This window comes from Pituophis catenifer, unplaced genomic scaffold (genome assembly GCF_029215685.1).
Source record: "Pituophis catenifer annectens isolate HBS135680 unplaced genomic scaffold, rPitCat1.0.hap2 SCAF_1, whole genome shotgun sequence".
Lineage (NCBI taxonomy): Eukaryota > Metazoa > Chordata > Lepidosauria > Squamata > Colubridae > Pituophis > Pituophis catenifer.
Genome location: NW_027256881.1, coordinates 312,782,597 through 312,798,090, shown reverse-complemented (window position 1 = coordinate 312,798,090; position 15,494 = coordinate 312,782,597). Strand labels below are relative to the sequence as shown.

Here is a 15,494-nt window from a genome sequence, read left to right as displayed (position 1 = left end):
AGTAAATTGGAGGCTGTGCAATTAAAAAACCCCTCCCTTTTTACAACCTTATAATCCCTTAATTCGGAGTAGAGTTGGGGCAACTGGATGGAGCTGAATGTTTACTGGTCAGATGCCCTCCCTGATGCCACACAGAGTTCACAGCAGATATTTTTTTCTTTGCGTCCCAAGAGAGAAACATCTGCCACCACCACACCACGCATAGGTCAGCTTTACATCCTATATAATATATCTCAGTTGTTTTTTCATTTAAAGGTAAAGGTAAAGGTTCCCGTCGCACATGTGCTAATCACTTCTGACTCTAGCGGGCGGTGTTCATCTCCATTGAAGCACTAGGTAATGGTCCCTCCTTGCTCAGGCTTGAGGCTAATGACAACATGTTGTGAAGTGTGTACAGTATGGGGTAAGCCACACTAGGCAAGATGACAGATGAAACATAACATACAAGACTCACCTCTTTTGCATGTGCATACAACACTGATGTACATATAAAGGGGGCAGAGCTGGCATCATGATGTCACATGTACCATCTTGCTTGTTTTGACCTGTCCCCACAAATATCACTGAAGTAAAAGGATTACAAACTAAAATGAAGCTTCAATGCTTTGCCATGTTCCACCATCACCCTGAAATATTGGTTCCAGTTACTCTAGTCGTACTTTGGAAATGACCTAGATATTCCAAAATGGGTGCTAAGAGACTAACAGTATTTTACATCTGTGGTTGTTTGCAGTTAAGGCTCACCTCTGGCCTAACCCCTTCCTTACTTATACAGATGTAAATTCCTTGTTTTAACTATACTGTCTAAAGGGATTTTGGGAGGGTGAGGTGGCCATCTGCCATTTCATATAATTCAGAGCTCTGCAACATAATATATTTTCCATATTTAATAAACATTTTAATATATGTAACTTGAATGCAAACTTTTGTTGGGCTAAAGATAATCAAGGGTCTTCAATTTTACACTGCATTATGAAAATATTCCTGTCCAATGTTATATTCTAAGACTATTTGTTTTGACAATATGGATTGTTGGCAGCTTTATTATCTACAACCGGAGTGAAGTTCTGGGCTTTAATCCACCTGTAGATTGAAATACTATTTTTTGGGTTGAACATTTTGGACATATGCACTGGCACTTTCCCCATTCCATGTAATTACTTCTCCAGACCATCCTGTTGAACTGGATGTTATCACTGTCAGAATTAAAAACCCATTTTTAAAACATATAGATTGAAGAAGCATGATTTTTGTAAGATATATGATCAGAACTTCACATGTGCATAAACAAAACAGCTTAGAGGGATTTTTTGTGTTGATTTATTTCTTCCATATCCATCCCACCCCTACCCCATAACACACAGAATTTCAGGAACCAATATATGTCCAAGGGAAGGGGAGGGAGGGAGGGAGGGAGGGAGGGAGAGAGAGAGAGAGAGAGAGAGAGAGAGAGAGGGAGGGAGGGAGGGAGGGAGGGAGGGAGGAAGGGAGGGAGGGAGGGAGAAAGAGATGGTGACCATTAATATAGCAAAAGCCCATATGAAAGTAATCTATACAACAGAATATTTTTTGTGCAATTACAATTTATGGGAATGGCTTTCAAAAGGCAAAGGAAGAGTTATTTTAGTTAAAAAAGGATTTTGACATGGGAAAGTGAGGCCTTAATTCTTTACTCTCAGTTGCTGAATATAGTTTAGCATCATGCAGACACAAAGATTTGAAGTCTTCATATTTCTTACCTCTCTGTCAAAATTCCAGTCCAGACTGGTTTTATGTTATCTGACATCTACTGTTAAAAACCATTCACACAATCGGATGTTTAAAACATTGGCACAGAATTGTTGGGAGTAAGGTGACATATACATTTTATCACTATTATTGTTATTTTCATTGATAATGGGATAAATCAACCCAAGTCTATTTTTATTGCAGCAAAAATAATTGCATCTGATGAAGTAGATTTTTGTTTTCAAATATATTGATCTTTAAAGTGTCCTAGATTTGTTATAAATTTCAGCATAAGCAAATCTCCCCCTGAATACAGTAAAAACTATGAGCATGAGCAAAAACTAAATTTGGGGGCAAGCGAACTAAGAGTTATCTTATTCCTGAAATGCACAAAGGGTAACAGATTTAAGTAACAAATTGAAAGCCCCCTTTTATTACCTCACCTCTGCTCTGAATCAGCTAATTTGCCTTTAAAAATCCATTCTTCCTTCAGCATTGTTTCTTCATCACATCCATGGAGAGTAATCACACTGATCTATTTAGCTTAGTTTTTCTTTATTTTGTCCCACTTTACTTCAGAGCTTAAGTACATTGGGATTAACTTCTTTTTTACCTCAGTATCAACTTTGTGAGATACTTTGGATGGCAAGATAGCTATGGCCTAGAATCACCCGATCATATATATAGTTGAGCACAGACCCAATCTCATGCACTAATCACTAGGCCATGGTTTATTGCAGGGGATGTAGTGGGATAACTTTGAAAGTACCATATATATGTAGTCTTTTCATTACTGGTCATTGCATCTTTTTATTTGGAGAGTAGTATGCTACTGATTAACCAGCTGCCAGGGAACAATAATGGAAGAGATATCAGCTTTGAATTCAGCATCTAATTAACTTGAGGTTGGCTACTGGTTGACCACTGAGATCAATACAGAATGTTGAATTGCAGAGACTGATGCGCTGATCCAATATTTCTCAATCTTGGCAACTTTCAAGACATACTCACGCCCTTGTCACCTCCCGGTTGGACTATTGTAATGCTCTCTACATGGGGCTCCCCTTGAAGAGCACTCGGAGGCTCCAACTGGTCCAGAATGCGGCTGCGCGGGTGGTTATGGGCGCAACCCGTTGTGCCCACGTGACACCCCTCCTGCGTGAGCTGCACTGGCTCCCAGTGGTCTTCCGGGTGCGATTCAAGGTGTTGGTTACCACCTTTAAAGCGCTCCATGGCATAGGACCCGGGTACCTTCGAGACCGACTTCTGCAACCAATAGCCTCCCACCGACCAGTCCGCTCCCACAGAGAGGGTCTCCTCAGGGTGCCATCGGCCAAGTTATGTCGGCTGGCGACACCCAGGGGGAGGGCCTTCTCTGTGGGAGCCCCAGCCCTGTGGAATGAACTGCCCCCGGAAATACGTAAGATCTCCGACCTCCGGGTGTTTCGCTGCGCTCTGAAGACCCTGTTGTTCCGCCAGGCCAGGCTATTAACATAACGTTTTAAATTGGGGTATTTTAAATTTCTGGGATTTTAATTGGAGCCTAATTATTTAATGATTTTAAATTTTAATTATTGTTTTGTTTCTGTGTTTTTAAATAGGCTGTACACCGCCCTGAGTCCTTCGGGAGAAGGGCGGTATAGAAATAAAATTATTTATTTATTTATTTATTTATACGAACTTCAACTCCCAGAATTCCTCAGCCAACAAGGCTGGCTGGGAAATTCTGGGAGTTGAAATCTATCCATTTTAGAATTGCCAGGGTTGTAAAACTTTGCTCTGATCTACCAAATGCTTCTAGCCATGTGTCTGAGGATATGGACATTATTTTCTCACTGTTTCAACTGGAAAATATTTGGCCCAAATTGAGGAAAATATATAAATTAACATTATCAAAAGAAAACAATTACTCCTACAGTTTGATTTGTGTAGCCCTTAATAACTATTTATTCAAAATAAGCATTAGAAATTCATTTAGAAATATCACAGTTGCCAAACATAGCACATAATATGACAATAGCTATCTTAATTAAGAATATTGTATTGACTTTTTATTTACAATAACAATAATTCAATGGTGTATGTGCCTGTTCAGAAGCAAACTCCACAACTTATTTCCAGGTATATAATGTAGGATTACAACCTAAATTAAGTGTCACAGGTCTGTAAACATTGGCACATAATATCCCTTCCCTCAAACAAGCCCTGGTGTGATCTTCAAAGCCCCTAAAAAAGTTGCTGCTGAATTTAAAATGTTAGAGAATGGAAATGATATTAAATGCATGAGGAGTAATTATATTATAGTTAATTAACTAAATAAACTAAAACTTACATTATTTTTTTAAAGTAGGCCAGACTCTTCTGTTTTGCATTCCTAGCTTTTACTCAAGGGCTAAATGTAACCTTCAGTCCCCAAAAGTTTATGCAATCCTGGTTCACAAAAGAATTTAACTAGAAAACATGTTTGGGAAACGAGTATTTCTCTGGCAAAAGCAGAGCACCTTTCTTTTTTGTCAACTGGTCCAAAGCCAGAATTTTTGTCGCAGGTAAAAATAAAAATGGATCTATGTCCCTGACACGTATAGAACTTGAGATGTCCTTGCTAAATAAAAGGATTTAGATACACAGACTACTCGTTACCCTGGTTAATCTTCTCAGGAAATATTATATTCACAGAAACATTTTCATCATCATTTGCTTTTAGAAAGCAATCCCTCTCTTTGCGGAGTAAATGGCTGTATCTGGCATTGGCTAGCCATATTTCAAATTTAGAGAAAAATATGATTCCAGTTGTACCCAAAACAACAAGACATGTAAGAAAGCTTAGGACCATGAAGCAGATCACCTGACTCTTAGTGAGCAAGGACTGCCTGTTTTCAATTGTCTCTTTTATGGTCAGTATTTTCTTCTCTTGCAGCTGAGCTGGTTTAAGATGCCCTCTCAAATGCAGGTGGTGATTCTGATTCTGTCTTTGTTTAGCTACCACATTCACACTTGTGTTTCTAATGGAAAAACTACAGGTGGGCCCAGCAAAGTATGGTTTGCAAATACACATGAAGCCTCTGCCACGGTGTCCATGACATGTCCCACCATTTTCACAAGGACTACTATCACAAGCTGGGATGCGGTTGCTGCACAACACGCCTCCATAGCCAATTGGACAAGAGCAGTGGAAGCTCTTGCCAATATCCGTGCACGTGCCTCCGTTTTCACACGGGTTTGGTTCACAGTCATCAATATCAAGCTCACAAAACTGTCCAGTAAATCCTGGAGAGCACACACAAGACGCGTAAGGTGCAAACCCGTCATCGTCCAAACAACTTCCTCCATTTTGACAAGGCGAGCTGCAATTCAAAAGAAGAGGAAAAAGAAATACATGAACAAGAGGTGATACTTTATAACAGGGGTCCCCAACCGCTGGGCTGCAGCCCACTTGTTCAGACCTGGGCCACGCAAGTGGTGGGCAAGTGTATGCATGAATGCAGAGCTCCACTTGCCGGCCATCACTTGTGCAAATGGAGCTGAGCATGTGCACGCCTACCATGCTCACCGAACCATCCCCTTTCCAACCTGCCAGGCTGCCAAGCCGGAAAGGTTGGGGACCACTGATTTATAATTCACACCAGTAGCAGTTCTATTTCCTTACATTTTTTTCCCCGACCCTTTTTAAAAAAACTCATATGCATAAAATGAAATGTTTTAAGTTTGAGGAAAAACCACCCCTGGAGGTGTTTTACTAGAACATTTCAAACACAATCCATTTGAAATGTTCTGAGTATTAGACTACAGAGAACACAGCAAACTCAAAGTAAGATGTAAATCCCAGATTAATCTAGGCTGGCAAAGGCCATGTTTCACGGTTGTGAAAAGAGGTTGACAGCTTGACTGCCTGGGATCTTAGGCAACTCTTTGGCAAAACTGCAATTTGCTTTGGAAAGGCTTCATTCATATCTTCTTCCTGATTGTGTATGGAAGAGTAGACAATAGTTGTATTGTTTTTATTTGTTCATTTACTTTAACACAGATGTATTCTATGGTATTGCAAAATTCATTCGTTCTGAGCAGATCTTTTAACAATACAGTAGTTCTCTTCTTCCTTTTCTCTGCTTTTGTTCCTTTTGAAGAAATTGTATCCTTCAGTCGCTGCATTCCAAGAGAATCATCATACCATATGTCTGCCATGTTTATTAAATCATTTTTGCCTTTTATACTAAGAGCTCAGGCTCATCTTATTTCCCATGGTCTTAATATTAGTTTATAACTAATGAAAGTCATAAATTTTCTGAGCCAACATTCTGATTTTTCGTTGTGTGTTTTTAGAATCTCATTTCAGCTATTTCTACAGTGCACAAGTCTTTATGAGGTCTTATTGCATTTCCACCACGCATTGGTTTGTATTTAAAGTCTTCCTGATCGACATATTTTTATCAGTTTCTGCAAGATACATCCCATCTTGTGCCAGCAATCTATCTACAAAGTTCAGACCATGATTCTGAAAACCAAATCTCTTCCTTTGAAAGCAAATCAGATATTAAGTTTCTGATACTTGTACTTAAATACCACAAAAACCTAGGATATGATCAGTCTAGTACCAATAGGACGTATTCTTGTGCCATGGCTTTTTGTAATGTTAAAAATGAATGGTGAAAAGTAAATATTGAGGACTGAAAAGTTATGGTCTCCAACAAATATCTGCAATGCTATTAGATCAAAAAATATTTTAGATGTGTCTCTCTATTCTTATGCTTTGTGTCTTCATGTGTTTCATCTATTCATTGTATAATTTACTATGAAAAAAATCAAAAAGAAAGAAATTGATATTGCAATTAGGAAAAAAAAGATTATATAGTCATGCTTATAAGTCTAGGTTTTGTATGACAAATGTTAAGATTCTTGTCCAAAACTGCTATTCTGGAACATAGTTGAGTAGAGACTTTCAGATTGGGTTTAAAAACATCATATACTGTAAAACATGGCAGCTAACTAATAGACTTCAATACTTTGAAGTCTATTTTTCTGAAACAATATATACATGTTCTCCATTTGTATGGAAAGTCATTATAAATATTGAAAACATAACTATTGGAATCTTTGTTGGGATTACTTCCTAATTACTTGTTCCAATATATGTAATTCTGCTGGAAAGAAATGGGAAAATACAGAAACTACATTCAATGTTCTCCTCTAGTCAACTGTGGTGCTGCTACCCACAACTTTCCAATCAAAATGACACTCACTGTTGTCTTTTTTTTTTTTTTTTACTCATGAACTAAGAAATGACTTAACCATATTAATTTAGTTTTACTGCTCGAGAACACACACATTGGCAGCAAAGCAGCCTCCTTTTAATGGCAAAAAGGCCAAATCTCCTTCTTCAGGCCTTTGTTTTTTTTTCTCTCTGTTAGATACTGAAGCCAAAAGTGAGCAGGGCTGGTGAGTAGCACATCAAAAACAAATGAATATATCAAATTTATCTAAACAATGAATTTGCTTTCCCATTTACAAGTTGCATTCTTTCCCCAGTCTCCATTTGACAAGGATAGAGAACAGGCACAGAAATATAAAGACAGACATTGAGGGGCTGTTGATGATTCCTTTCAACAATTTTCACTGGGAATTCCAGCAACTGCCACATCTGGAAAGTGGAAGAAGATTGTATTAGTTACCAAAGTCAAATGTAAATCAACAAACGTGATCCATATTTACCCATTAACAATACAGGGTCCCTTTTTCATATGACAGTTTTTTCCCATATAGCCGTGAGCGCACAAGCAAGTGTATCCACCATTTCCAGTCTCGATGCAATTCTTTGAGTAATTTGAACAAGGCTTAGAAGAACAAGGATGAACAACTGTGTTAAAACAGAAAAAAAAGAGAAACATAGTCTTGTTTACGGCCAAAATATTTAATTATTTTAAACTGCTTTTAAATTTTGTATGTATTGTTTTTTACTTGGCTGTTCACCGCCCTGAGTCCTATTTGGAGAAGGGTGGTATAGAAATAAGAACAAATAAATAAAATAAATAAATAAAATTGTTGTGTTTATCTTTCTCTCACAATAACTAATGTTTGCTTATTTACATTTAAGGAAAATATACAAAACCAGAAATATTCTATTTCATCCAATCAGAACAGCTCTTTAAAATCTGAACTAAATATCTTGTTTATACATCATGATTTCTGTGGCACCCCAATAATAAGACTGGGTAGCTTTTATACATAAAACAATAAAACATCAGGATATTAAAATCATTAAATGAATCATCCTCCTGGTCCCTTGGAGCAAGCAATCCTGAAAGCCCCTAGTACAGTGGTGGCTAACCTTTTCTGGATTGAGTGCCCAAAGCGTGCGCCTGTGCCTGAACCCCCCAAATGCAATGCGCATGTGGCCCCCCTACCTGCGCCCTGCCCCGTGTGCATACACACATGCCCCCCCAGGCCCCACACCCCACACTAGCACATATGTGCGAGGGGAACCTTTACCTTTACCTTTTACATACATTGTCTAGCAACTTCTTGCTAGCAACTCTGCAAGAAAATAACCAAGTTCAGAGAACATCAAGGATCCACCATTTTATATTCTTTTTATTATTATAGTGCCATTGTGTGTGTTTTTAAAAATTGGATATGTTTTCTATGGTATCTTTTTCTATGGTATTTTTTTCTATGTAAACACCAAGAGTTGTTGCAGCATAGCAATATGTTAAATAAATGAATAGGATATCTTCAACACCAGATGGAGCTCCAACTGTTTTCATCAGGATTTTCATTCAACAGCAAAGGAAATGATCTCCAAACCTGTGTCACAGCGGCTACCAATCCATCCTTCTTCACACATGCACTGGCCTGGTTTGACACATGTCCCATGCAAACAGCCAGGGAAAGGAACACACCAATCACAGAGAGGGCCTTGCCAACCAAGTCGGCATCTAGCAGAAACACAATATGAGATAGCAAATCAAGCAAAGATCTTTTTGCAAACAGAATTAAGAAACTAGATACTGTAGATAAAATTATGGTAATAAGATCCCTTTTTCTGATTGTTATGGTAATAAGATCCCTCATTCTGATTAAAAAATAACTACAGAATACTGGTGTGATTTTCTTAGTGAAAGTTCCATGATAATCATCTCATTAACACACTTTTCATCACATAGACAACCTACACTGCATGGCCATGTGCAGTCTCAGTCTTTTTCTGCATCTCCCAGAATTACCCAAGATTTTGATGCTGAAGTCTGCTGGCAAGTAGCAGCTTTATGATTTTCCATTTTCTTTTTAAAATAAACACTAAAATAGAGTCCAATGCTCTGAACACATCTATTTCAGTTAAAGTTTCCCTATAAATGAAGGGGGGGGGGTGAGATTTGTTAGTGAACTGAGCATTGTCATTGTATCCTGGACATTATATCAGTATGTATGAAAAATATACTGCTCAAAAAAATAAAGGGAACACAAGCAGAAGACATCCGATATCTGAATGAATGAAATAGCCTTATTAAATACTTTGTTCTTTACATACAGTAGTTTATACACTGCTCAAACAACTAAAAGGAACACAAAACTACTGTATATAACGAACAAAATATTTAATAAGGCTTTTTCATTCATTCAGATCTCGGATGTCTTCTGCTTGTGTTCCCTTTATTTTTTTGAGCAGTGTAGTTTTAAATACATCAAATATAGATGATGCTAACACCACCAATGGCAGAATACATGAATTATGTATAATAATATTAATGAACCATGTATTAGCATATTACTGCCACTGGCATAACGCCAATTATTATATAATACTACAATACAACAACTAGTACCATATTTTTCGGAGTATAAGATGCACTGGAGTATAAAATGCACTTACCTTTTTTGGTGAGGAAAAGAAGAAAAAGAAATCTCCCTCTGCCTCTGCCTCTGAGCAATTTTGCCTCGTTGCAGCAAACAGCAAACAGCCTGTTTTACTTTCATTTTCATTTTCAGCATAGCTTGATTAGCACAAGGGAAAAAAAAAATCTGCTCCAGCAATTTACCTCTTTGCAGCAAGCAGCAGAGCCCTGCACAAAACAGCTGAGAGCAAATCAGCTGAGAGTCGGGAGGTGATCCAATCAACTTGTGCTAATTAGGCTGTGCTGAAGCTGAAAGGAACTGTTTTTCTTGCTGTTTGCTTGCAAGGAGGTCACTGCTGCAAGGCAGAGGCCAAAGGGGGGGCAGTGGGTGGGCGGGGCTACATTCAGTGTATAAGATGCACCTAAATTTTCACCCCCTTTTAGGGGGGGAAGTGTGTCTTATACTCCAAAAAATATGGTAGTTTTTTGCAATTTATTTGTATGAATGGACATGTATGAAAAATGGAGTGTGGGAATTTTACTCATAGCAGGACAAAAAAACAGAAATGTAACTTGGGAAAATGTCAATTTAATGCAGCATGTTATCAATTCATATCAGATTGATGACTTTAAAAACACCAAAAGCTAAGTTTCCAAAGAAATAGATGTCTCCCAAAAGAACTGAATGAGGCTAAGTCACTAAGATGGAAAAGTGTTACCAGGAGTGAGAAAAGTGCCAAGAAAGATTAGCCAAGCTTTTAACGGACTGGTCCATTAAAGTTCTGCTTTATAAAACCTTAGTAACACCTCACCTGGAATACTGCATCCAGTTTTGGTCACCACATTACAAAAAAGATGTTGAGATTTTGGCAGTGCAGAGAAGAGCAGCTAGAATGATTAAAGACTTGGAGCCTAAAACATATGAAGAATGGTTGCAGGAACTGGTTATGGCTAGTCTAGAGAAAAGGATTGGGGTGACATGATAGCAGTATTCCAGTATTTGAGGGGCTGCCACAAAGAAGAGGGGAGTCAACTCATTTTCCAAAGCACCAGAGGGCAGGACAAGAAACGATGAATGGAAACTAATCAAGGAAAGAAGCAATCTGGAATTAAGGAGAAACTTCCTAACAGTGAAACAATTTACCAAAGGAACAGTTTTGCTTTCAGAAGTTGTGGATGCTTCATCACTGTAGGTTTTTAAGAAGAGACTGAACAGCCACTTGTCTGAAATAGTATAGGGTCTCCTGCTTGAGTAGGGGGTTGGACTAGAAGACCTCCAAGGTCCCTTCCAGCTCTACTCTGAATTGAAAACTGGTCAAACCTAGTTTGAAACTATGAAAACAGAAAAGAATCATATTCATCAGGAACAAACTCAATGTATGTCTATATAATGTCCTGCCTTGATTCTTTTGGAACTCAAATATGGACTGCCTAGAAAGACTTGAGTTGAGAAGATATGCATTGATGTGTGAACGAATGGAGCTTCTATTGTTGTTGAACAATATCCAAATTGTCCAAAGAGACTTCCCTTTCCTCCACATCATAATGCATCCAAGAGGCCTCTCGTTCCTCTGGAGCAGATTTCAGAGGAAATCTTTGATCTGCCTATTCTTTTTTGTTCTGCTGGTTTGAGAAACCTTTTTTTTTTTCCTTTTCTTGAAGGCTGTTGTATATTGTTGTTTTTAAAAATGGTTGCTAAAAGTTTAAATCAAGTATGATGAATAGTCTGATTAAAATATTTGGTACTGAATTGCATTTTATGTAAATGATTCTTAAATAAAAATGTAAAGTAGCAATAGCGCTTAATTAAAACAATACTTGTCCCTTGTTTTTTTTCCCTCTGGAAAACATGATATCAATTAACTTACCTGCATTCATTGGAAACTTCACAAAATCCATTCACTGGATGACAACCAGGTTTGCAATCAGCTCCTAAAAAAAGGAATTGCTATGTAACATTTCAGACATTCTTGCAAACATGTTTGCAATGACTTTAGAATAGTAAACATATCAACACAATAATCTATTAGCAATACACTCTAGACATTTTGGGTCTTTACGAAAAGTCATATACTGGTGCCGTGTATGGTTTGGCTCATTTTCTGATTTTGTTAGGAATTTTTAAAAAATTTTCTGTTGTTTTTTTTTTCCTTCACATTTTTGAACTTTACAGTTATGATTTTCAGCCCTGGATGACTTTCTTTCTTTTCTCAGACATTTTCACCCTAAGTAAATAATTTTAATTACAGTAGCACTCATTCTTATCATACTGTAACAATTCTGCAAAATTTTATTGACCCGGTGAGTGGGCATGCAAATTCACAGAAAACACAGTTACTACTTTTTGCTTTTTTATTGTGTTTTTCAGAGATTTTTTTTTCCATTTTGGGTATCCCTAAAATTTGGCACCCAAAGACAGTGCCTATTCAGCCTTTGCAATAAAATTGTTCCCTGAAAAATGTAGGCAAAATTTTAAAACCTCTAGTCACTTTGTATTTTTAAATTCTCCCTTTTTAAAAATTTGGACTGTCAATATACTTTCTTATGGAGCCAGATCAACAAGTATAGTTCAACTGTTGGGAGAAGCAATGGGAAGGAGGAAGAAATGATATTGAATGGCATAGATTCTGACCAATTGCACTTCATACTGTTACCTCTGTTTCAAGTCTTCCTATTAGAATTGTACAATAGAATATACACTTTTCAGCTGTGAACATGAATCTGCCATTGAAAGTCATATTAAATAATGCTCCACTCACTTGACACCTGAATTCTTGTTTATATGCTTTTAGTTGAAAGTACAATATTGAAATAAAACACTGTGGGTTTCAGATGCTTGCATTTATTCAACAATAAAAGATCAAAGAAAAGGCACTACTAACAATGATTTGGCTTTTGGTTTAATCCACAACACCAATATTAAATAAACCCAACATTCCTCAGTTTGATATTAAGTAATTGAGAAAAGCAAAAAAATAAACATAGGAATTAGAAGTTCATTATATTGCCACAATAGTAGAATATAACTCCTAAAACAATTTAGTTCACTCAAAACAGGGTGAAAAAGGCAATCCTGCACACAGATCTTTGTGAACAGGCCTCAATGAATTTCAGAGGATAAAGTAATATATAATTGATCTTGAACCTTACTGCACTCAATGGGACTTCTAAAAAAATTATACAAGATGTAGCTATTTGATATTGCCACAGCCTATCTTACCATGTGATTATAAACTGAAGAGCCTGTAGTACAGTGGCCTAAAGCACTGTTATTAATAGATTAACATCTGCTGGGTGCAATTACTGCAAGTTCAAATCTCACCAGGCTCAAGGTTGACTCAGCCTTCCATCCTTTCAAAGGTAGGTGAAATGAGGACCCAGATTGTGGGGGCAATAAACTGACTTTGTATAAATATACAAAAGTATGAAGGCTATTGCTTAACGCATTGTCTCTGCATTAAGCAATAGCTTTCTGAGAGCCACTGAGTCTCTGGAGAAGGGCGGCATATAAATTAAAGAAAAAAAAAACTATAGCTAAAACTAGAATGTCAATATTAGTACATAGGACATATAATTGATTCAAAGGATGAGACCTTTAAAGATCTAGGATAATGTATGATCTGACATGATAGACTGGGTGCCATGACTGCAGAGTTTTATGATTTTATCTGGCATTCACATGTGATTTCGTACAAGATTTATAACAGAACTGAACATCCCCCCTTTTTTGTTAACTTTTGTAAAAATATCTACAAATCAGAACATACATTAGGTTGCAATCCTACTGTTAGCTGTAATTCATTTGGAATCTGGCTGGACTAAGGAGCATATAAATTGCAATAAATAAATGATAATTGTGGTGGATGGTACATAAAAATTCAATTCCCATTGATTTCATGGAAAAGTTAATTGCAGAGTGATATCACTGAAATATATGATGCTTAATCAAGCTAGACTTAACGTGCAAGGTTTCAGTCTATAAAATGTGTACACATAAGACATGTTTTACACAACACGATTCAAAGAAAAATCACATCTGGCGGTTTCATATTTATCAATTTCTCACTGATGATGTCCATTATAGGAGATGAAAAATACAAATGACTGAAGCTCGGATATGTTGGGGGAAAAAACACAAGCAAGTGTACTTCAGTGTAAGAAAAGATATGGGCATTTCTCGTTCTAATTAAAAATGAAAATAAATGTCACAGAAAGTTTGTCATATTTTTGCAGCTGGGACTCATTGCAGTAATTAACGGATCTGAACACATTAAATCCCTAACTCCTTTTCAGTTCCTAAAGAGGGTTGAAAAATGAAAAGAAGTCATTATCTAAAACAAGCTTATTATTGATGTCTAAAACTGTTACCCTATAATAAGACTTTCAAAGGAAATAAACAGTTTAAACACAGCACACTCCCATCCATCCATCCACCCACCCACCCACCTACCTACCTACCTTTTTAAAAATTTGATTTATATGCCTCCCTTCTCCGAAGACTCAGGGCGGCTTACAATGCGTTAAGCAATAGCCTTCATACTTTTGTATATTTATACAAAGTCAGCTTATTGCCCCCACAATCTGGGTCCTACTTACCTTATCTCTCTCTCTACCACCTACCTACCTACCTACCTACCTTCCTACCTACCTTCTCTCTCTCTCTCTCTCTCTCTCTCTCTCTCTCTCTCTCTCTCTCTCTCTTTCTCTCTCTCTCTCTCTCTCTCTCTGCCTGCCTATCTATCTATCCATCCATCCATCCATCCATCCATCCATCCATCCATCATCCATCCATCCATCCATCCATCCATCCATCCATCCATCCATCCATCTATCTATCTATCTATCTATCTATCTATCTATCTATCTATCTATCTATCTATCCTTCGTACACACGCACGCACACACACATTTTCCCGCTGAAGTGCCATTCTACGTTTCTAGAACAGCCAAATTAGCTGTAGAGAATAAAGATGATAAAGTCGGGAGCATCAGATATCAGGACAGGTGAGTCAGCCCGTCCCTTTCCACCATCCCGAGCTTTCACAAACCCGACGGGCACTTCGACCAGAAAAGAAAAGGAAAAAAAAAAAATCTGAAGAAGAGCAAAACTGTCGACAAAACGCATTTCCTTGAAAAGTAGGCTCCCAAAGCCAAGAGCCTCGCACCAAAGAAAGCGGTCCGCCCAGGCTTTTACGGACAGGTTTTGGAAACGTCACGTGAAACCATCGGGGCTTACTTCCGAGGGGAGCAGGGTTGAAACCGGCTACGGCAAACCCTTGACGGGCTCCGAAGCCCTCCAGCTGCTTCATCCTAGCGCCGTACGGCGAACTAGCGCCCATTCGCCCAAGCAACAGACCCTTTTTACCGGACCCCGCAGAAGCTAAGACGGGCGCGCGCGCTTCAGTCACCCCGGGACTCTCTTCTTACCTTGGGCCAGCGGCAGACAGACGACCAGCGGCCAGAAAAAGCAGCCCAGGGATTTGGCGGTGCGGGAATCCATCGCCAAACGCGCCCGGCGAAGGGGCTCATGCCCTCCTTCGAATGCCTACGAGGGAAAAGAAGACCGAGCCCGCCGCCGCTGCACGCGGGAGGGGTGTATTCCCTCCACCCAGGAAGCGTCCCGCTTGCCTTCGCCTAGAGGCGAGATTTCAAGGAGATTTATATATATATATATTTGTATGTTTGGTCATTTATTTTCCTTTTTTCCCCCCTTCCAGGAAGGAAAAGGAGGGGAACTTTCTGCCGCAGCAGCAGCAGCAGGAGGAGGAAGAGGAGGAGGAGAGATGGTTCTCGCCGCGAGAAATCCAAGCCCCACCTAATCTGGGGCGAAGCTCTTCTCTCCTGACCAAGGAAAGGGGCCAAGGCATTCTCACGTTCGCGCTGCCCCTTTGCCGGGAATTTGCATGGGAGAAGAAAACAAACAAACAAACCCAGGCATAG

General features: G+C 38.5%; 1 protein-coding gene across 1 annotated transcript; it reads right to left on the bottom strand.

The window, feature by feature from the left end:
* Positions 1 to 3,678: 3,678 nt before the first annotated feature.
* On the bottom strand, positions 3,679 to 15,144 carry DLK1 (delta like non-canonical Notch ligand 1). Its single transcript, XM_070931563.1, has 5 exons — positions 14,982 to 15,144; positions 11,423 to 11,486; positions 8,527 to 8,657; positions 7,435 to 7,579; positions 3,679 to 5,072 (listed from the first exon to the last, which is right to left on the bottom strand). Exons 1-5 carry the CDS (start codon positions 15,052 to 15,054, stop codon positions 4,358 to 4,360), a joined length of 1,128 nt encoding a protein of 375 aa, XP_070787664.1. The 5' UTR covers positions 15,055 to 15,144; the 3' UTR covers positions 3,679 to 4,357.
* Between the last annotated feature and the right edge of the window lie 350 nt (positions 15,145 to 15,494).

What these genes read in the sequence shown, in the direction of transcription:
- DLK1 (XM_070931563.1), bottom strand. Translation starts at nt 15,054, where the DNA reads ATGGATTCCCGCACCGCCAAATCCCTGGGCTGCTTTTTCTGGCCGCTG. An exon ending in CTGTCTGCCGCTGGCCCAAG is followed by an intron (nt 11,487 to 14,981) that starts GTAAGAAGAGAG and finishes TCCTTTTTTTAG; the next exon opens with GAGCTGATTGCAAACCTGGT. An exon ending in GGACCCTGTATTGTTAATGG is followed by an intron (nt 5,073 to 7,434) that starts GTAAATATGGAT and finishes TTTGAATTGCAG; the next exon opens with CTCGCCTTGTCAAAATGGAG.